Consider the following 22,346-nt stretch of genomic DNA (forward strand, 5'->3'; position numbering starts at 1 on the left):
AGTAGACTAAGAACCACACTAATAAACTTCCCCATAGTATTTCCTGGCTGTTGGACTTATTCAAGTCACGGTCAATCGCTACTGCGCAGAAATGTGTTAGCTGATCACTTTGTTTTAGTTAGTTCACTTTGCCTGTCCGTCTGTCAGTGTGTCAGTCAGCCGGTCAGTGTGTCACTCAGTTAGTGAGTCAGTGGGTTATTCAGCTGTCTTGGTAGCTACTCAGACTTCCAAGTCTTTCTGTATGAAGAGAGAGCAACACTCTCACAGTCGGAGAAGAAACAGATGTTCTAGCGTTGCATCCGTTTACCCTCATTTCCTGGGCGGAGAGTTTCTGGCTCTTTTAGAGCAGCAACAGGAACGAAAAAAATTAAATAGAGGGAGGGAGGGTATGGAACAGCCCTCACTAATCATTTTGTCACTAGCAAGCTCTGACAAGCAGAAGTAGTTGAGGAGAGAGAGGGAGCGTGAACAGAAAAAGAAAAGTGGCTGAAAGAGAAAGGTTCCGAGCTCTTAACAGAGAGCCAGAGAGCTGATAAACGGGGGGGGAAAATCAGTTAAAGAGACGAAAAACAGACAAATCGGGACACAGAGTGAGAAAGAAAGACTACGTTCGGATCAAAACTTTTAATAGAGGAGCTCCGAATGAACACTTACTACAGCTAGCACTACAACTCCTGCTGAGACACACAGACTGGTTTGAGCTGCTTGATTTTCATACTCTGTTCTTTTCAAATGTTTGTGCTTTAGCGTCTTCAGGTTTATTTTCAAGAAATTCCCTTTAAATATTTGTTTCACCTTTTTTGCCTTGAAACGGCTCCTCTGTTTGTTTGTTGAGTTTTATTTTTGGAAAGAGCACGGCTCTTCGGCTTGGTTGGAAGGAAGGGAGTAGTTTCTTTTGCCTTCTTCCAGTTGCTTTAATATTTCTAATAAGGTCCAGACAAGGAAAGGTGGGGGAGGTGGTACGTTGGGTTGTAATTGAGAGGTGCTCTGGGCTCTGGCTGCTGTGTCAGAGGGGTGCCTTGCTGTTACTGCTGCTTTTTTCCAGGCACATTATTCGGCTTCCTCTGGGCTGCCTTCTCCTGCGCTCTGTAACACCTCATCCCCTCTGGGCTCCTCTCACACTCTCTCTGCGCATACTACAGGGAAGAACTGTTATTTTGGAAAAAAAAACAGACTTTATTTTTAAGCCTCTGTGTTTTGTTTTGAAGCAGAATTGAAACTGCTGATGGTGAAATGAGGAGTACCAGTTTCCTTTAGATACATTACAAATTTTTAGCTTATTGAGCTTTTATATATATATAAATGTATTTATAGTCTTTTTTAATTTATTAATCCCAATTCCCCCCCCACTGTTTTAATTCAGTTGCTGGTAGCGGATTATTTATTGTCTCAGAACGTGTTCTGTATTTATTTGTTTATTTGAAGAGAACAGCTCTTCTGTGATAGTGTGCTGCGTGTGTTGGCTCTCTTGCTCTGTCCTTGTACCTTTTGGTGAGAAGGCTGGTCAGCTTTAATATCTGCTACTGCTGTCTGAAGCGGTCTGATCCGGAGTGTCACCGGCAAGGCAAGCTAACAGATCTGTCTCAGGAAGTCCGGGTCATCTGAGAGTACTTCTGTTTTCTTCTTTACCGCTTCAACTTGATCGTGGAGAGGAGGAGGGGAGTCACAGCGAGAAGGAAGGAAGTAGATAAAGAGAGACTCTAAAACGAACGAAGAAAGAATTAGCAGTGGTCGGGTTAAAAAACGAAAAGGATGAAGGGACAGAGAGTTATCAAGCGTGAGGGACAGAGAGCTTGAAGCCAAGAATACAGAGAGTAAAGATTGGGGACGAAGAGACGAAAGCAGAGAAGGGAGACCCCAAGTTTCCAGGCGGGGAGACCAGAGCTGAGCCCCCTCTCCATTGCAGCCCAGCTGTGGAGAGAGACGGCTTTTCATAAAGGAGGCCACAGAGGTAAGACGACCGTCTCCAGTTGTCACAGGCAGAGAGGTGGATGCTGAGGACACCTGTAGCCCTAAAATCCTGCATTGTCACCTGTGCTGAGACAGGGAGACTTGTGGCAACGTGCTGTCAGGCTTGTCAAAGAGGGGTAGTCTCCTCCCTTGCCTTGAGACACGGGAGTTCTCTTATGTGAGGCAGTAGCACTGGACGCTTTTAGAGGGAAGTCCAACCACTACACAGAGCCTGAAGATAACTCAACAAGACTTCATCTGTTTAATTCCTCCACCATCTCAACGTGCTGGACAACCGAGGGCTGTGTAACAGGACCGCCAGAGCACAACAGGACATCAATCAAGCAGCTTGTAGCCGGCTAGACTGACACTCAAACATTTAATTAATACACAGGTTACATATACCAGAGCAGGATTTCCATAAACCTGCGTTGTGCTTGAGTAAAAGACAGCAAGGACACTGTCGGTACGTCGGGGCGCTTGTTCTGGTCACCATGAGATCGGACCGCTTGTTGTTCCTGGGCCTGTGGTTGCTAGGCAGCCTGAGCCAGGTCTTGGCCCTGTCGACCTGCAAGCCGCTGGACCTGGAGCTGGCGAAGCGCAAGCGCATCGAGGCGATCCGGGGGCAGATCCTGAGCAAGCTGCGCATGTCTCGCGAGCCCAAGGAGGAGGAGCCCCCCCTGGAGCCCGAGCCGGAGGTGCTGTCGGTGTACAACAGCACCAAGGAGCTGAGTGAGGAGCAGGCCCGCCAGGCTGAGACCAGCCCGGCGGCCCAGCACGGGGAGCAGGAGGAGTATTTCGGCAAGGAGGTGCACAAGTTCATCATGAAGAACAGTGAGTACCACACGAGCGAGCACCTCGGGACGCACACACGCACTGACGCCGGGACACTCGCATCTTTATTGCATTTGTTGTCTTAGTAGATGTATTTTTATATTCAGCCCTTCTCTTTTAAATCTTTATATCTCACTTGTTCTTGGTGTCTTGGTTTGTGGTTGTGTTGCTTTTCAAATCTGTACCTACTAATTAGCTGACAGGTTTCTCCCTACCATGACACTGTGCTCTTGTGCTTAGATGACATCCCAGTGGTAATTGTAAATTGGCTCTTTACTATAAGAGTATCTCGGGCAGACAGTCCCTAACCTCGAGTCCTCCAGGAATGAGAATGAAAGCTTGGTCAACTGGCACCAGTATCGATAACCATTCTTCTCTTTGGGTACAACAGCTGACTGGAATAAAGTCTTTGGGTTCTGAGGCGCAGCCGTACTCTGGTGAGAGTCTGTTAGAAGGAGGAATAGTGCTGGTTTCAGGTGAGACAGCAGAGTTTCGAAGTAATAACCTCAGGTCATTGGAGATGCACGCCTTTACTCTGGCCTGTTACTGTGGCCCTGGGCACCTTGCGTCCTCTCCCTGGCCTGTATCTGGGATGCAGGACATGTGCCACCTTCTCTCCTCCCCTTCTGTAAGACACCATTTGTCATACACTTTTGCCCCGGCCCATATCTGGAACGCTGAGCAGGGATCATTTTTAGTTTTGTGGTTTGTTTCCGTTTTTAGCGATTTGGATGAGTTCCTCTTTGAGCTTTTTCTGCGGTGTTCATGCTAGCGTGTGCTGATGTAGGGCACAGACCTCATGCTGTCTCAGTCCTGGTTTGTGAAGGGAAAGGCCCTCTCGTTTCTCTAGTCATGCCTCCAGGCTGTTGTACACAATTGTTGGGCAGCAACAGACACTAATATGTCAACGGTCTTTGTTGGCAAGCAGTACCGCACTGTTCCGCTAGTATCCATGGCGTTTTTGTGGCTGGGATGTTTGTGTTGGCTCATTATAGTGTTGAGTCTCCAGGTGTGAGGTGAACGTCTGTCTCTCTGTGGCTGTCTACCTGTTTGAGTGTCTTCCTGTGTGTGTGTGACACTTGTCCGCACAAGAGCCTCCTGACAAGCATGATGGGACGATGTCCCCACAATGTCAGTGGTTACGTTTTACGAACCAAGTGGCTTCTTCTTCTAAACCTACAAGCACCAAAACATGTTCGTTTCAGGTCTGCTTTCACCCTGTGTGGAGTTTCGTTTGAATAGAGTGTCGATTTCTTAGTAGGACTAGAAGGAGAGTCAAGTGGAAGTCCCCACGAAGACAGGAACACAGCGTATATCTGCGCATGTGACAGTGTGTGGGCATCAATTGATATCAGTGTGTGTGTCTGTTTTGTACATCGTTAGGCCCATGTGATTTAGGTTTACTGACACACAGCAGCTGTAAAGCAGGGAGGAAATTAACAGTAGGCTTGTTCCACACACCCACTCTTACACCTCCCCTCCCCCATCCCCACCTCTCTGTCTGTCTGTCCTTCTCTCCCTTCCCCCGTTTCACTAACAGAATCCTGTTCTTTGTGTCATTCAGACAGCCTTCTGTATTCAGAGACTGTGGAGAGAGAGGAGAGGAACTCTCTGGACTGAAACTTAATAGCAAAAAAAGAAAAAAGAAACACTGAAAGTGGAGTAAAAGAGGGTCAGATGTAAAGAGATGTGTGTGTGAGGGAGAGATGCCCCCCTCTCTTCCTCCCACTTTCCCTCATTCTCAGGGCCAGAGTGCCGGGGGGTTTTCCTGTAACTGGATCTCTGTACTCACCACAGAGCAACAGCCACAGCCCCTCTCACTCCCTCTCGCCTCTACCTGCATGTCAGTGTGTCAGTCAGACAGGCAGCATGTCAGTCAGCCACTGTGTCAGACAGACAGCGTGGAGGTCAGTATCTCAGTCAGCCAGTGTGTCAGACAGGCAGCATGTCAGTCAGCCAGTGTGTCAGACAGACAGCATGTCAGTCAGCCAGTGTGTCAGACAGACAGCGTGGAGGTCAGTATCTCAGTCAGCCAGTGTGTCAGACAGACAGAGTGGAGGTGAGTATCTCAGTCAGCCAGTGTGTCAGACAGACAGCATGTCAGTCAGCCAGTGTGTCAGACAGACAGCGTGGAGGTCAGTGTCTCAGTCAGCCAGTGTGTCAGACAGACAGAGTGGAGGTGAGTATCTCAGTCAGCCAGTGTGTCAGACAGGCAGCATGTTAGTCAGCCAGTGTGTCAGACAGACAGCGTGGAGGTCAGTATCTCAGTCAGCCAGTGTGTCAGTCACACAGTGTGGAGGTCAGTATCTCAGTCAGCCAGTGTGTCAGACACACAGTGTGGAGGTCAGTATCTCAGTCAGCCAGTGTGTCAGACAGACAGCGTGGAGGTCAGTATCTCAGTCAGCCAGTGTGTCAATCAGTCAGTGTATCGGGAAGGAAGACGGCAATGAGGCAGGCACTTCTATTTCTGGAGCGGAGCTGGGCTCAGTGACTCCAGATAGTTATATATAGCGCTCTGGAGGAAGTCAGGTCCACTATCACAGCTTCAAACATCTCTGTGTGCAAACCTCCCAGGCTTCCTACAGGGGAAAGAGAGATGAGGGGATCTATGGTCCAGGGTTTGTGTCTTCAGGTTTTACAATTCAACATTGTCAAAGTCAAAGACAAATGCACTCATGGCTCAAAACTGAAAAAGACTCAACCCTGTGTGATAATGATATATATCTGTGTGTAGCGCATATCCCTTTCATACCCTATAACCCAGGGACATGTGCTTCTCTTTGGGGATCTAAATGGTAGGACAAGTACTGAGTGTGAGTAAGTACATAGGGAAACAGCCATGTATGTGGATGGTACCACATATCCACCACAATGCAGAGTAGTAACTATGACTGTGTGTTGAATGGGCATGAGAACTGTCTTGGATCTGTACAATATTCATAGATCAGAAGGGTCTCTTCAGGTTGGTTCACCTATTGTTCAGTTGTTGGGCCAAGTGTAGTTGTTTGTGCCATCACCGACATGGACTCCTCTTTTATCAGTGCATTCACTGCCAGACCAAAATATCCCTTTTGGGCTACAGTCGAAACTCTGTTTTCCTGAGCAGAACCAAGGAACATACAATCACACACTACAAGCTGGAACACAGGTACAGAGCTCCAGACAACCTAGGAGTACACAAACACACCTTGTAAACCATACTTTTTGGATGGCACAGAAGAGCAGCAAACAGCACAAACATACCAAAGCAACCAGTTCTACAGGAATGGCAAATCCTATTTACCACAGACAACACCTGCACGACATGATAGGTGAATTAATGTTTAACATTAATGAAATATTCCAAAGAGCATCAATTAAGGCACTCATTAAGAATTCAGTCCAAAGTTAAAAGAAAACCTGTTTGACAATGATAAAAAGGAAAATATCAAATCAGAAACCTCATCATTCACACAGCTCCGATTTATGCCTCTGGTACTGTTTTTAAATATTACAAACAAACTCTGAAAGTCACAAAATGAAAACACATCTACATAACCCTCACTCTGGAGATTCAGTAAATCAAAATCAGGTCTGGGAAATGTGGAATAGTTTAAGCACAACAGAGCCTCAGGAAACATGGCAAAATACAGAATGGAAATATTTGGGAAAAACTGCTTTGGAAACCTTTATGAAAAAAAATCCACACAGAGGTTTCCAATCTTGACATATTGTCATTCAGGAAAAACTAAAAATGCTTCAGCCGTGAATGAAAAACAACCAAACTTTGCAGAGCAGTCACCTTGCAAGCGCTCACAGAGCTCCAAACACCCAGAAACCCTTCAGTCTCAATAGCATCAGAACCGAGAAGCTCAAACACAGCAGCGTTGAACTGCAAGAGGCCCTGCTTAAGATACTGAACCTCAGTGCCGAATTTCCTATTAGGCCTACGAAATGTTTAGGGCCTACGAAGGAGAGAAACACTAGTGACTAACGAAAAACGGGTTGAAACTACATGCTTGCGATCGACTCTAGGTGCTCCAAATCAATAACCCTACGGTATCTAGCGGCTGTTCTAGATACTAGAAGTATCGAAGGGATGGTCGCTCGACTCAATCACACAGTTTAGCATGAGAATAGTTGAAAGTGCATCATGTCAATCGACGTCATTCAGTGGGGGCGTTCACCTCTCTTTTTGCACGTTTCGGAGTGAAAGTGCCAAGGGCCTACGAACCCCAAAATCCCGTCTGTTGAGCTTGGCACTGTGCGCAGCTATGCCCCTGACGTCTGGGACCTTTTATCTCTTTATCAAATTTACAAAGAGGAGATAAAACCATCCCCATTCACTTCTAAGGCATGTGGAAACGGAGGAATGTGGTGAAGGTGTTTTCGAGTATTATCAATACCGAAAAGACTGGCCTTCAGTACTGAGCACAGGATCCTGAGACACTGGGAGTCAGATTGACTTCCTTCAAAAACACTACATTACTGGCCACATTTAGCCCTTACACACCCTAATTAATAAATACATCTTTAAAAAAAATAAGGGCAAGGTACTTTGCTGAATTCAAATAAAGCATTTGATTCTGTTATGTACAAATGTTTATATTACAAAATTCTCCAGAGCTGTTTTAGGGAGTAACGTACATGGCGTTGTTGATCTGTTGAAAGAGCAAGTTCTTTAAAAGTGGGTGGGGCATGAGTCTGGGCTGTAGTCAGAGTCCATGGCTGTCTAATGTCTACTGTACTGTATGTCATTGCAGTAACAACTGCCCCAGGGCTCAGTCTGTACAACATTTTAAGTTAAAATCCTGCACAGATGACCTGTGTCATCCGACAGAGCAGAGGCTGGAGCAGAACTGTCAGCCCCAGCCAGTCAATTTAAAACAAAAATCAGGTCAATTTCCCAGAACTCAGGAAAGTGGGGTCTGTTTCACTCTTGGCAACACTGTCTTAGCACATGAGTTACAACCTGTAGGGACTGTAGATTGTGGATTGTCTTATCCAGCACCTTGAGTTATATGGAAGTGAGGTGCAGTTTCTCTCAGTCAGCAAAACTGTTCACAGTGGGATAAATGCCCAGGTACGGAAAACACTAATCCCCACATGCAGGGCTGAATTAGACCTGTATTCCCTTCTTGGCTGCTCATCACCTTCATTGAAAAAGAGTCTCAAAGGTCTGGATGTATATTTGAAAAAAACTCCCCCAGACTTTTGCAGTCCAAGGGCCTGCAAGGGACCCAGGATCTCAGCCCAGAGAAAGGTCCCCTTGGCCACCTGGCCTTGAAGCTCACTGCACACTAAAACTGAGCACCTGCAGGACAGCACCAGTCAAACACACTGAAGTTGGAGTTAACCACAGTCCACGGCAGATCAGACACCTTGCAGAGAAGCAGAGAAGGCTAGAGTAACAGTAGAACGAAGAGGGAGACAAACAGGGAGCAAGGCTGTGATGTGTCAGTGTTTTATCTCCCTGCGTCTGTCTGTGTTTGTTTAGTATAAGCACACTGTTTCTTCATCCCTTAAAATGGATTCATTAATCCTATAATAATTTGACTTTACTGAAGTGAAGGGTGGTGCACATTCTGTGGAAATACATGTGGTTAATACATGCTTAAATAGGTAGAAACAGTAATTATTGGTTTAACTGCACTACAACAAAGCCTTCAGGAGGTGTGTTAGAGTAATTAATCAAACGAGCTTTGATCTGACAATTGAGCCATTTACTTTGTTTTTTGTTTCCTACACTCTTGAAGAGTGTGTGTCAGTCATTATGCTGCTGCTTCATCCAGGAACATGTGCTGTTGTGTTGCATTGCCCTGCAAGCGAATTGTGAAGCCTTCCCTTGTCTTAAGGCACCTAGCTTGTACTCTCAGTGTTTCCACTCCGGGTCCTCCCCAGTTATATTCTGGTCTGATGAGCTCAGTCCTCTCTGGCCCTACTGCTGTCAGGGAGAAATAAAGAACAGTGTGTCTGAGCTGTTTGGCATTCAACACATTGCGAGCTGCACAGGTCTTATAGGGAGTAGAGCATCTCTCTCTGGCAACACTGCAAGATCACAGGTGTGATCATCATAGCAGATCATAAGTGCTGCTTTAGCACAGCTAGCCTGGCCCACCCAACCTCAGCATCACCAGTGACCTCTGTACTAAAGGGTTGCAATATGATACAGCCTGCACTGCACTGGACCAATGGTCTCTGGACTATAGGGTTACAATATGACACAGACTGGACCAGTGATCTCTGGACTGTAGGGTTACAATATGACACAGACTGGACCAGTGATCTCTGGACTGTAGGGTTACAATATGACACAGACTGGACCAGTGATCTCTGGACTGTAGGGTTACAATATGACACAGACTGGACCAGTGATCTCTGGACTGTAGGGTTACAATATGACACAGACTGGACCAGTGATCTCTGGACTATAGAGTTACAATATGACACAGCACAGACTGGACCAGTGGGGCTATAATGATTACAGTGATTACAGGGACTACAGTGGATCACTGGACTGAGGGGCTACAAGATGATAAAACCCAGATTGGATGCAGCAGTCTCAACACTGGACCTTGGCCCCAGTCTGGCCCAGTGTCATATTATAATCCTAATTAATATCCCTGTACTATAAAGGAAGTGGGCAGTGTAAGGCAGTAAGTCTCTGAACTCATGACTGGTGGGTTGTGGGTTCAAATCCCCTCTGTGGTCCTAATGCTGTACCTTGTTACTTTACCCCAGTGTCTTTAGTCCACCCAAGGGGAACCACCATTGCTGGGGGTAGTTCTTGTGATTGAGTGGTGTCTCATCTGGAAGGGGGTGTCATGTGCTTTCTCTTCCACTTAAGGCCATGGACACCAGGATGAGCTCTGGCCCAATGATCTCATGTAGCATGAATATGGAAATGACTTACCCTGCCTTCTATAGTGTACTGTCGCTTGCTTCACTGTACAATAGTGTATTGTAGATTACTATACAGTAATGTACTGCAGTCTGCTTCAGTGTACAATAGCGTACTATAGATTACTTCAGTGTAAAGAAGTGTACTGTAGATTACTGTACAATAGTGTACTCTAGATTACTATACAGCAGTTTACTACAGTCTGCTTCATTGTACAATAGTGTACTGTAGATAACTGTACAATTGTGTTCTGTAGATTGCTATACAGGAGTGTACTGCAGTTTGCTTCAGTGTAGTGCACTTACTGTGTAACAGAAGGGGGAGGTATGGAGGGGCTGGGGTGGAGGCAAACCTGTGGCCATGTGGAATCCGTCTCTACCCAGCTGTAATTACAGAGCACAGGGGGGTGCTGCTTGCCTGTCTGAACAGCACTGAGGTTTACGAGAGAGGGAGAAGGAGACGGAAAGAGAGAGAGGACGGAGACTGCCAGAGTAAAGAAACTACAGGGGGACAGAATGATGGCAGGGGCAGGAATTTCTTTATTCGTGTTTTTCAAATTGTAATTGTTCTTGCAGTTCCTTGAGGGAATTGTGCGGAGGGAGAGAGTGAGTGCTCAGATACTGTGACATTAAGGACAGCACCCTTAGGAAACCTGACCACAGGAAATGTGCATGTTTTTTTCCCCTTTCTTCTGTGGTCGAGGCCGTAATGTGATTCTGCTTTGCTTTGTCATAGTTTCTCACAGTGTGGATCATGATATCTGGACATACTTCACGGGATATTTCCCACAAGATACTGTGCCTTTCACGTAGCATACATAAATTATTGTGTTTAGTGTCAGTCACCATGTTACAAAAAAAAAGATCATTGCTGCTCTTGAATCGGTTCATAAAGAACAAACTTGATCATTCCCCAGTCTGGGAGCAATGTCTTTAGCCTTCGACTATGAAAGGACTTGATACAGGGTGTTCAAACTAGTGACAAGTTATTGACAAGGTCAGCCCATTGGGTTTCTTCAGGGCCAGCAGTACAACAGCAAGTGGAAATTGAAAGGAAGTGCACCGAGTCCTGAAAACAGGAAGTGTGTACACAGGAGACCCGTGGCACTGAGCCCGCTAGAAAACAGGCCCTGAGATCTGCCTAAGTGATAGAATAGGCAACCCCTTCTGAACTGGACAGAGACAATCTCTCCAGGTACATCAAACCCCCCAGATACCCTTTGAGAGATCTACCGCAGTCCATTAATGTCAAATGCAGAGCCGAGAGAGCAACAGAGCTAAATAAGCGATCTGGACAACCAATGTAAAGCAAAGAAGACACCTGGTTATGAAAATGTGGTCAAACCACAGGCAAAAATTCTCAAATACCTCAAATACCTGTGCCAGATTAACATGGGAAGCAGGAGCTTGACACTGTCAGAATGAGGAAAGTGTCTAATCTGTGAGCACAAATTAGCCCTCGGATCATGTCTTGAGCAAAGTACGCCTCTGTAGTGGTCTGCATCTTTGGGTAGCACACAAGCCAGGCCCTGGGACAGAGCGAGGGCGAGGGACGGAGAGGCAGGTGGACTGGAGGACGGTGTCAGGCTGTGGCGTGTGTGTACGAAAGCTCCAGCTGGTCTGGAGGAAACAGCACAGCACACTCCTCCCCTCCCCTCAGTGTCTCGCTTCGTCTCTCCCTTCCTCGCTCTGTGTCTGTATGTAATTACTGTGGCAGGACCAGGTGTAATCTTGGTGCAGACAGGTACAGACTAGGAGAGGAGTCTGGGAACAGGCCAGACCACAGTTCCCTAAACACAGAGGGAAAAGATACCTCACAGCATTGTAGTCTTTCTGTGCTGCTTCCCTCCTCCTCCCTCTCTGTTGCTGCTCCCTCTCTGCCCTCGTTTCACTTGAATCCAATTCAAACACTTCGTTGGCATGGCGGAGTAGCTGCAGGATTGCCAATGCACACCTCTCTTGACTCTCTTCCTGCTCCTCTTCCATCGTGAAATGACCTGGAGTCTCTGAATCGGGAAGCCAGTCTGAGGGAAAATATCTCTCTCCTTTTCCTCTCCCTCTCTCTCTCCGCGATGCCAGACCTGTCCTGTAATTGTAGACTACTGATCGTCAGCCGTCACCCTCCTCCCACTGCACCTCCACACTCGCTCGGTTCACTGCACTCCGAAAGTAATTTGCATTTTTGTTGATCTTTTTTGCTTTGTTCTGCTGTTTCTCGTGTCTTGAAATAAATCTGGTAGCACGTTTAAGGCAGGCTGACTGGATTAGATTGATTATTGTGTAGCTCCCTGTAGTTGGTCCCCACCCGGTGGGAAAATTACACAGCTTCACATACAGCAGCTCTCCAGGTGTGCGCTGTGGCCAGCTATCTTTGTACACCACCTGTACTGGCAATTGCTATGTGATCACCAGGTGTGCAGTATATTTCCTACATGTAGACCCTTCTGATTAAACCATACTGCTTTGCTGGACAAAGTTCATAGCAACATGCAAATCCTTATCCACACATTTGCTTCGTGGGCAGACTGTAAAACTGTGCTTTCCTGCACTCTGTTGTACTCTAGTGTGTACTATAGTGCAGTGTTTTCCATAGGCGTTATGTATTTATCTGTGCTATACTGCCCCGGTCTGTGTTGCACTGGTCTGAGCTGTGCAGTAGTGCATTGTTCTGTACTGCAGAACATTAGTGTACAATAACAGACTGCCCCATCACCTCTCTCTCCAGATGAATCAAATCAGGGAGAAAAGAAGTACGTGAAGGAGCTGTTATTCAATACGTCAGAGATGCGGCGCAGTCTGGGGGAGGGCCGGCTGGTCACCCAGGCCGAGCTGCGGCTTTTCGTTAAGACTGTTTTCATGGAGCCTGGCAATGAGCAGCGCCTGGACCTGTACAAGGTAATACTGCACCACACCAGCACAGCTGCAGACTGCACATTGACACGCCTGCACCGAGCAGCACCTGGACCTGTACAGGGTAATACTGCACCACACCAGCACAGCTGCAGACTGCACATTGACACGCCTGCACCGAGCAGCACCTGGGCCTGTACAGGGTAATACTGCACCACACCAGCACAGCTACAGACTGCACATTGACACGCCTGCACCGAGCAGCACCTGGACCTGTACAGGGTAAAACTGCACCACACCAGCACAGCTGCAGACTGCACATTGACACGCCTGCACCGAGCAGCACCTGGGCCTGTACAGGGTAAAACTGCACCACACCAGCACAGCTACAGACTGCACATTGACACGCCTGCACTGAGCAGCACCTGGGCCTGAACAGGGTAATACTGCACCACACCAGCACAGCTGCAGACTGCACATTGACACGCCTGCACCGAGCAGCACCTGGACCTGAACAGGGTAATACTGCACCACACCAGCACAGCTGCAGACTGCACATTGACACGCCTGCACCGAGCAACACTTGGAGCTGTACAAGTTAACAGACATACAACTACACACGGATCACTGATTTTGCCTGGGGCACTACACAATTACAGAGATATTAAACTTTACAATTACTCAACAACATAACCACACCTACGCATCTGTATAACTGTTAATTGAATTCCACTGACAGACCAGGCTGTGATGTTCTACAGAGAGAAATCAACACAGCTGACAAGCTCAGTCTGTGCTTTTGCCTTTAAACACCTGAACCTTCTCAGTAGGGAGCATCTTCAAACTTCCTGCTGCATGCAGCAGCCTCAGTAGATGGGCTTGTGCCAGGTTTTGCTAGGCTGACTTATCCCCGTGGGCCAAATAAGGGGTTTTAGTGCAATTTTGTCTCTAACCAGGGGGTGTTTAAACAGCTGGCTAGCGTGACGGCTCATCTCTTATGCTGACAGGGGTTTGGTGCTGGCAAGATCCAGGGTCCCCCTGATTTAGAGTTGTAACCTGGCCCTTGTTATAGCACGTGAGGTACCTGTGGGGTGTACACCCTCTTTGGCTTAGCACTGGCCGACTGCCGGACCCCTCAATTCACATGATTCCCGTTTTGGTCCCATGCAAAACACCACAGGGGAATTCTGCCCAATTACTCCAAAGGGTGTCTGTTTCCCATCTCCAGTCCTGGTGGAGCCCTGTGCCTGCTAGTTTTCATTCCAGCCGAACGCTATAATTTTCAGAGCTAACTGCTGACTTTAATTAATCTGATCGCATTTTTTATCTTTTGTTTGACTTCTTTCTGCACTGTGCACTGAGTGTATTCAGCAATACCTGACTTTGAGGGTGCTGTTGCCAGCACCTTTTGCATACAGAAGTCCATGCACTCTCTCATTATTAGGAGTTGTCTGCTGTCCACACAGTTAATTACAGGCAATCAATTCATGGCGAAAGGCCGAAAAACATTGTATCCCATTGCAGAGCTCCAGCTGGTTACATTTCAGGCAGTTCAGTAACTGGTACAGGGACGATTCAAATTTTCAAGAGTCAAAATCAAGTTTTGAAATTTTAAGATTTAAGATTTTAAGCACCAAAACCAAAAACTGAAACTTATTATCCTGTCCTGACCTGTGTCAAACCACATAATCTATTCTTATATATTACGCACATAAACAAAGAACTCACATAAAAAAGACATAATTACTGCTTCAGACTAATAGCAATGACACAGACATCCAGGCAGTGTCTTCTGGGAATACGATTTTACAAATCATATTTGAGGGTTTTTTTCTTAGTAATTTGTCATGTTTATATATCTTCTGTGTAGTTAAGATTTTCCTGTTAACTGTAATCATTTTGCTTACATCTTTTCCAGTATGTGAAGTTTTTACATTTTTCTTCGTACTACAGTATTAATCATATTCCCTGAGCTGTTTTTTTAAAGATTGCTCAGTCTGGATAAAGGCATCTGCCAAATACATTAAGAACAGCAATAATATTCTTAAAATATGTGTTCAGCTTTAAAACCTCCCATTTCAGGGGTGCGTAATTGCATCCTGCTTTTTAGCTTTTCTAAATGACTCCTAAAGCACAGCTGGATTGTAAAACTGGTTCTGTTGATCACAGTCTAAATAAATTTCATTTTAGTGTTTATTTGCTTAGCAAACACCCTTATCCTGGATGACTTAAGTTAAGAACAATTTAAATACAATATAGAAAAATACAGTAATATCATACACTGGTACAATATTACTGAAGTTAATATTACATTTAATAACACATTTAATATTGTCAAGCTATGATATACGTATTGTTAAGCTATTAATGAATATTAATATCATTCTTAACAACATATTAATTACAAAAGAGATGCAGAAAAATCTGGAGGTTCTGGCCTCACTGCTCTTCGCCAGCCTGTGGCACAAATCACAACAGACAACTACACCCACTTCATTAGTAACCCTAGCAACAAATTGGTAATTTCACATGATTGATACACACTCATATGATTGAAATTAAATTATCAAGCCCTGTTTTCATGTGGTCTTTAAGACTGGAATACTATAGGGCACCATTCCAATAACTAGACATAATTCTGCCAAGCTGGACTTATAATGAACACTGCTCAGATTTTGTCAACTTTGAGTGTTAAGATTAAATGTACAATCATCAGTTTAATCAATAGAAAAATTAATGTTTTGTTATCCCCATAAACATTGCAAACTCTGACATTACTGGTGTCGCCCAGACATTATTCCAGCCCAGTGCCCTGTGGTTTTGTATAACCAGATCTCTTCAAGAGAACATGCTTCCTCTCCTCCAGTTCATGAGGATCTGTGCAAGGCTCAGTTTTCATCAGACAGCTGTTCCGGAAAGACCAGCCAACTTTGCCAGGGATGGGCTCCAGGGTGCTGTTACCCCCAGTAGAATAATCTCTCTTTAAACTCAGATTACATCTCATTCGTTTTAACAGTCCCTCTCTGTGCATCTCTCTCCCTCTCCATCTTCCTGCCTGTCCCTTTTCTCTCAGTGCAAGGGGAACAAAACTCACTACCTGAACTCACGCACCGTGTCGAAAGCATCACAGGATACATGGCTGTCCTTCGACGTGACGGAGACTGTCCGGGAGTGGCTGGCACTGTCTGGTCAGTCTCTGTAACAATAAGTTCTACTGTTGTACAGTAGAGCTGTGTGCTAGCAGTGCTGTGTGTTGTGTAGCGATTCAATTGTGTATTTATATTAATCTGTGCTGTGTAGCGGTGATATTGTATATAATGTAATAATGCTGTTGTTTTCTTGTTGGTATATATTGTCTTGAAGCTGCTTGGCGTCCATGTTTTGTAACAGTGTGTGCAGTAATGCTGATGTATGTATAGTAATATGGTTGTGTGTTCTGTAGTAGTATTGGTTTGCTGTGTAGTAACATAGTTGTGTGTGGTCTGTTGTGTAGAAGAGGAGCAGAAATTGGAGCTGACACTGTTCTGCGGGTGTAACACTGACAATCCAGAGTTCCAGTTCTCTATCTTAGGTAAGAACGACCATCTATTACAGCAATTCTTTCCACTTCCTCTGCACCTTCTCCCGTTCTCCTCTCCTTCCCTCTCCTGTATCATTTCTGCTCAGACTGTCTCCCACAGATTTTCTGATGTCTCACTGACGTCTTTTTCTGTCTGTCTCTCCCTGCTCAGTTTCCCACTCACACTGTTATGCTTAAAATATATAGTGTGCATCACGGCATTTAAATGTTTACTATATATACAGCATTTAAATTATACGGTGCAGAATTATACGTTTTTACGACATTTGTTGTAACATTGTCTTCCGTTGTTGTCTTTCTCTGCCTGTGGGTCTTACTGTTTGTTGTGTGTGCTTTTGCGTATCTGTACGTATTTGCGTGTGTGATAGGATTCGATAAGACCAGAGGGGATATGAAGATCATTTCAAAGCAAACCTCCAAATCCCCCCATATCCTGGTGATGTCCCTCCCCCCTGACGTCTCTGGCCAGCTTCGTTCCTCTCGCCGCAAGCGGGCTGCCCCCGATGAAATCTGCTCAGAGTGAGTCACACCGCGGCTCGTCCTCTTGGTCAGGTTTCAGTTCTGCACTGGGGCACAACATGTTGCTCAGTACACATATAGGACAGGCACGGCGAGAGGCTGCGTGGAGGACAACTACAGCTGACTCACTGGCAAGACACTGCTGCGACAACTCCCTCTCTCTACTCTCTCTCTCTCTGTTCCTCGATACGTCTCTCCTCTCTGTTAGAAAGATCGACAGTTTTCCCTCCTGGCACTGCAGCAGGAAACCTCCTGTTCTGTCTGCCAGTCTCGAGGCTCACTGCTCTGCGATTCCTCTGCATTTCTCACAGTGGGCGCCCATCTCAGTCTCCCTGGCACTGGGTCTCCCTGTTCTCTAATAGCTGGGTACGCAGTCAGATATGCGGCACTGTGTTAATTATGCTACGCAGGTGTCTGTGCCTCTCTCTTCCTTTCTTCTTCCTCTCCCTCCCCCTGTCCCCTCCGTTGATAATGATCCGTGTATGAGTGGTCTAATTGCTGGTTTATTCACTGACCGTGTAGGAAGATGGAAAACTGCTGTGTGCGCCCGCTGTACATTGATTTCCGCCGAGACTTGGGCTGGAAGTGGATCCATGAGCCCAAAGGCTACTATGCCAACTACTGCATGGGCTCCTGCACCTACATCTGGAATGCAGACAACAAGTACTCCCAGGTACGCAACTGCACATCACTGCATATCACTTCACAACATGCCTACAACTGGAATAGACATGGCAGATATTTCCCAGCTATAAAGCTGTAATGCAAATAAATATTTACAGGTACATAATTAACATTTTCCACTGTAGGTTTAGGGTTACGATCAGGAATCTGTTTATGTTAAGGTTAGAGCTAGTTTTGGAAGCAGTGTGCATATATGCTGTGTGTGAACAGTGTGCGTGCAGAATGTCAGTTTGTCTGTGTGCTTGTACAGTGCATAAAAGTACTGTCTGTGTGTATCAGTATATGTACATATGTACAGTATATGTTTCTAAGTTCAAGTTGTGTCAGTTTGTACATGTATGGTGTGAATTAGTATAATCCATGTACAGTACATGTCAGTGTGTGTTAGTAAAGTCTGTGTGCATAGTGTGTGTTGGTATGGTCTATGTGTGCAGTGTGTGTTAATACAGGTTATGTATGTACAGTGTTTGTTAGTACAGTCTATGCGTGTAAGTGTGTGCTAGTAAAGTCTGTGTGCATAGTGTGTGTTAGTACAGTCTATGTGTGTATGTGATCGTAAAGTTTAAGTGTGTGTTAGTACAGTCTATGTGCATGTACAGTGTGTATTAGGACAGTTTATGTGTGTAAGTGTGTGCTAGTAAAGTCTGTGTGTGTGTACAGTGTTTGTTAGTACAGTCTGTGTGTGTATAGTGTGTGTTGGTACAGTTTGTATATGTTAATATAATCTAGGTACTGTGTTTGTAAACTGTATGTCAGTACAGACTGTGTAATGTGTGTTGATAAAGTGTGTATGTGTGTGTTAGCACAGTATAATATACCGTATGTGTAGTATAGTGTATAGTGTGTGTACAGTTTATGCTCATTATGACTCCAGCTTGGTGTGTCTGGTGATTTCCAGTGTATGTTTGTATGACATTGTGGGGAATTCCCCACTGAAATCAGAGGAAAATAGACACACTCACTAATAACCCTGTGTTAATAGTATTAACCCTCTCTTTCAAATTTAAAATCCACAGCCTGTACTTGCCGGGCTAACTTTAGTAGTAGTGCCAAAACATTTCCGTAATACATTAAGCAATATGTCACATATAAACATTCTAAATACTCTCACTCTTGACGCACTGTACAGCCAAACATTCCTCTCTTAATGCACAGTACAGTCTACCCCCTTTTCTCTTAATGCACAGTACAGGTTAACCCCCCTCTCTTAATGCACCGTACAGTCTACCCCCCTCTCTTAATGCACAGTACAGTCTACCCCCCTCTCTTAATGCACAGTACAGTCTACCCCCTTTTCTCTTAATGCACAGTACAGTCTACCCCCTTTTCTCTTAATGCACAGTACAGTCTACCCCCTTTTCTCTTAATGCACAGTACAGTCTACCCCCTTCTCTTTTAATGCACCGTACAGTCTACCCCCTTCTCTCTTAATGCACAGTACAGTCTACCCCCCTCTCTTAATGCACAGTACAGTCTACCCCCCTCTCTTAATGCACAGTACAGTCTACCCCCTTCTCTGTTAATGTACGGTACAGTCTAACCTTCCTCTCTTAATGCACAGTACAGTTTAGCCCCCTCTCTTTTGATGCACATTACAGTTTACCCCCCCCCCCCCCACATGCACACTGCAATCTATTCCTTCCCTCCCAGTACACACTACTGTCTAACCCCTCCCTTTCTCTCCCTGGAAGATCCTGGCCCTCTATAAACACCACAATCCTGGAGCGTCTGCCCAGCCCTGCTGTGTACCCCAGGTGCTGGAGCCTCTGCCCATCCTCTACTACGTGGGCCGGCAGCACAAGGTGGAGCAGCTTTCCAACATGATCGTCAAGACCTGCAAGTGCAGCTAGAAGTAGGGTCCTCGAACCCGAGTCTTCGGCCCCGGCCCTCACCCTCACCCTCTCCAAGTCGTGGCATGGCATGTCAGCTGTTCTCTCCCTCCCCTACACAAACATCAAGACCAGCTTGTTGACCTGACAGTGAAGCTTAACCTGGGCCCTGACATCTTCTGTCTCATTCCCATGGCACTCATCTCCTCCTTTCTGCAACTTTCTCGCCATCCGTCCTGCGCTTGCAAGCTGGTACTGGGGGAGAGCGACAGTGACCAGATCAGGGAGAAGAGGAGGCATCCCCACTGCGAAGAGAGGGAGGGAGTGAGGCCTGGGGATGAGATGAATGGGGGAATCCAGTGCTGCTCTCTGGTGCATCAAAGTTCCTGTGTCCCCTCCATCCAAAAACGCTAGAGGAAGAATAATCTGGGCAACACAGGGAAATTCCAGAATTTAAGTTTTTTTTGGGGGGTAGGGGTTTGAAAATGGTATCAGAAGTTCTGCAGACATTGAAAAATAATTTATTGCTGTTTTGTAGAATGTAGAGTGCTTTCTTCAGTGCCTTGTGTAATTTAGGAAATGGACACTGCAGAGCACTGGACTGGAGCGGATTGGATTCCGCTAAATTACACTGGACTAGACTTGACCGGGCTAATATACACTGGACTGGACTAAAGCTGACTGAACTGGGCTTAAATACACTGGACTGGACAGAACTGGGTTTAATACACTGGACGTGACTGAACTACGTTTTTATGAAATACACTGGACTGGACTCTCCTGGGTTAGATTGGACGTGACTGATTAGGCTGGACTGAGTGGGACTACTTAATTGGAATGAACCTGTTCAGATTGGACAGAACTGGGCTCGTGTAAAATGGAATGGGCTGAATTAAGGAGTCTATTCTCAGGCCTAGTTTATTTCAAACTGAAAGCAGAACTGTACTTTGATCTCAACAGAGAAAATCCACACCAAGTGATCAATTAGAAGGACTGATCCAGCACTTACCAAAGCGCCAACTGCCAGGCATTACTATAAAAACTGTTTTGTGTGAAGGACAATCTGATATTGCCATTTCTAAAGACACTGGTTGAGATGGGGGTTCCTTGTCGAGATCTGCGAATAATCTGAGAGGATGACATTTTGAGCCTGAAGAAGAACTGAGGCCTTTGGGAGATTAAGGAGACTGTTATGATTCAGGTCCATTAGCCCCTTTGTCTAGGTCTTTCTACATAGTCTTCTGTCCCGAACAGAAGAGATTACAGAGCTGACAGACTCAACCCGGTGGACACCTTCATGATCAACAAGGAAACAAAGATCTGAGGGGACAAGTGGAAACTAAAAGGAAGTGCTTTGAAGACCTGCAACAGGAAGCACATCTTTACAAAAAAATTGTTGGGGATCTAGAACATATTATCCAGCCATGTTATTTTCCATGATTCCTTCAGGAAGCAGCTGAACAGAATCCCCAGATCTGTTAGCTACTGGCAACCAAGGTTCAAATAGATTTATCTTGTTTGTGACCTTGGTGTTCTAGCATTTCTTAATTAGCAACCCAGAGCAACAGAGGTGACAGGAGAGAACGGGCACCCAGTTAATTAGAGCTCCGGGCCAGGTCATATATATTTGCTGTGCACTTCAATGCCATGCGGCAGACAGATGAGCCACCCGTCACCAAGATCAGGGAAATTGCCCGGCTCACCTACAGTAGTATCACCAAGAGTGCATCAACCTGTCTGAACCACTGGGCAGCACAGGACGAGTGTGGAGTTGTGCATTCCTCCTGTGCAGTGGGCAGCTTTCCATCTGACTCACTGTGCAGAGCAGAGCAAACACTGGAGGAGATGTGCGTCTCTCGCTGACTGCACTGCAACCTCATAGGTACACAAACTAGTCCCTGGGATCTCAACAAGGTAGAGATCCCCAGGCTGACTCACATCCATCCCAATCCGATCTGTGTCAGCATGACAGCTGTGAGCCAGCGGCATAGCCCAGACCAGAAATGTCTGGACCATAGGCAGCCATTTCTAGAAGGGTTACCCCCGAGCAAGTATATCTTTAGAACTGAAATGTTTACACAAACAGTTCTTAATGCGAAGGAATCTGAAGTTTTGGAAATGGTGATATTTACTTGGATGGAATTTTGTTGTAGGCAGCAGTTGAAGGACCTGGGTTTTCCGCTGGAAAAATTTGAGTGATGATGAGATGGCTGTCTTGTCTTCCTGTTGTCGGTGTCAGACAATCATGCTGTCACCCTGTGACTGGACTGTACATTTTTATTGTAATGATTTGTATTCACTTTGGGGTTACCAACCTCGTATGTTTCTGTCGTTTAGTTAGCTTATTGTTCCCATGTTTGTTTAAACTTTTTTAATGATTATAATGATATTAATAATAATGATGAAAATAATCACAAGGTTTCTACTGTTGTGTTTGTCACTGTGACTTTGAAGCTGTGGGCAGAGGAAATGACCTGGAGACGAATGTGTAAGTGTGCAGTACAGACTAGACACACTGCCTCTCTGGGGTTTGTCGTCAATGGGTGTGCAATACAGACTGGACACAGTCGCTCTTGGGCTCTGTGATCACACTGTCCGCTCTTTCTCACAACGTCCACGCTGTTTTTCTGACCACCAGGTCAGTCTGCCCAATCAGGCACCCTTCCCACTTCCTCCCTCTCCTTTCTGTTTCCATGTCCGTTCGGTCACCTCATCTCAACCACCACCCTCGTCTGGTTAATCACCAGATCCACTCTGTCACCCCGTCCACATCACAAACATCTCCTGCCCCACCAGCCTGTCTCCTCTGTCGCCTTGTCCACCCTCTCACCCTTCTCAGAGCTGTTTCATCTAACCTTCTGAAATGTTTACGTGAGTCATACATGATAAGGGGGGGAATGTAAATAGAAATTTCACACATTGTATAATAAATAAATAAGATGAAATCTAATTTTGAAATGAAAAGTCAATAAAAACCAGTCCCCTGCTTCTCCAGTCCCTGGCTCCCCATATTAGTTTATTAAAGCTCTGTTAGGGGACCAGGTTAAAGAACCACAGCTAACAGATTTATCTCTGTTGCTCTTTGCAGAAGCCGCCTTATGAGGTTAGAGCAGCTGCAAGCAGACATTGGCCAGATGCTAACAAATGCTTGAGAATCAATCATGAAGGGTCTGTGTGAGGCAGTGAGAGGGGACTATGAGAGGAAGCCACTATCTTGGCTC

General features: G+C 45.8%; 1 protein-coding gene across 1 annotated transcript; it reads left to right on the forward strand.

The window, feature by feature from the left end:
* Positions 1-108: 108 nt before the first annotated feature.
* Positions 109-21,536, forward strand: tgfb1b (transforming growth factor, beta 1b). The gene is made up of 7 exons (XM_088627893.1): positions 109-2,784; positions 12,389-12,558; positions 15,587-15,701; positions 16,007-16,084; positions 16,462-16,612; positions 17,135-17,285; positions 18,988-21,536. The coding sequence occupies exons 1-7, from the start codon at positions 2,445-2,447 to the stop codon at positions 19,144-19,146; spliced, it is 1,164 nt and encodes a 387-aa protein (XP_088484019.1). The 5' UTR covers positions 109-2,444; the 3' UTR covers positions 19,147-21,536.
* Positions 21,537-22,346: the final 810 nt, after the last annotated feature.

This window comes from Lepisosteus platostomus, chromosome 4, assembly GCF_059453375.1.
Source record: "Lepisosteus platostomus isolate fLepPlt1 chromosome 4, fLepPlt1.hap1, whole genome shotgun sequence".
Taxonomy (NCBI): domain Eukaryota; kingdom Metazoa; phylum Chordata; class Actinopteri; order Semionotiformes; family Lepisosteidae; genus Lepisosteus; species Lepisosteus platostomus.

Excerpts from the sequence above, each read along its gene's own strand:
- tgfb1b (XM_088627893.1), top strand. The coding sequence starts at position 2,445 with ATGAGATCGGACCGCTTGTTGTTCCTGGGCCTGTGGTTGCTAGGCAGC. Across the intron at positions 15,702-16,006 it reads GGAGTGGCTGGCACTGTCTG|AAGAGGAGCAGAAATTGGAG; the intron begins GTCAGTCTCTGT and ends TCTGTTGTGTAG. Across the intron at positions 16,613-17,134 it reads CCCGATGAAATCTGCTCAGA|GAAGATGGAAAACTGCTGTG; the intron begins GTGAGTCACACC and ends CTGACCGTGTAG.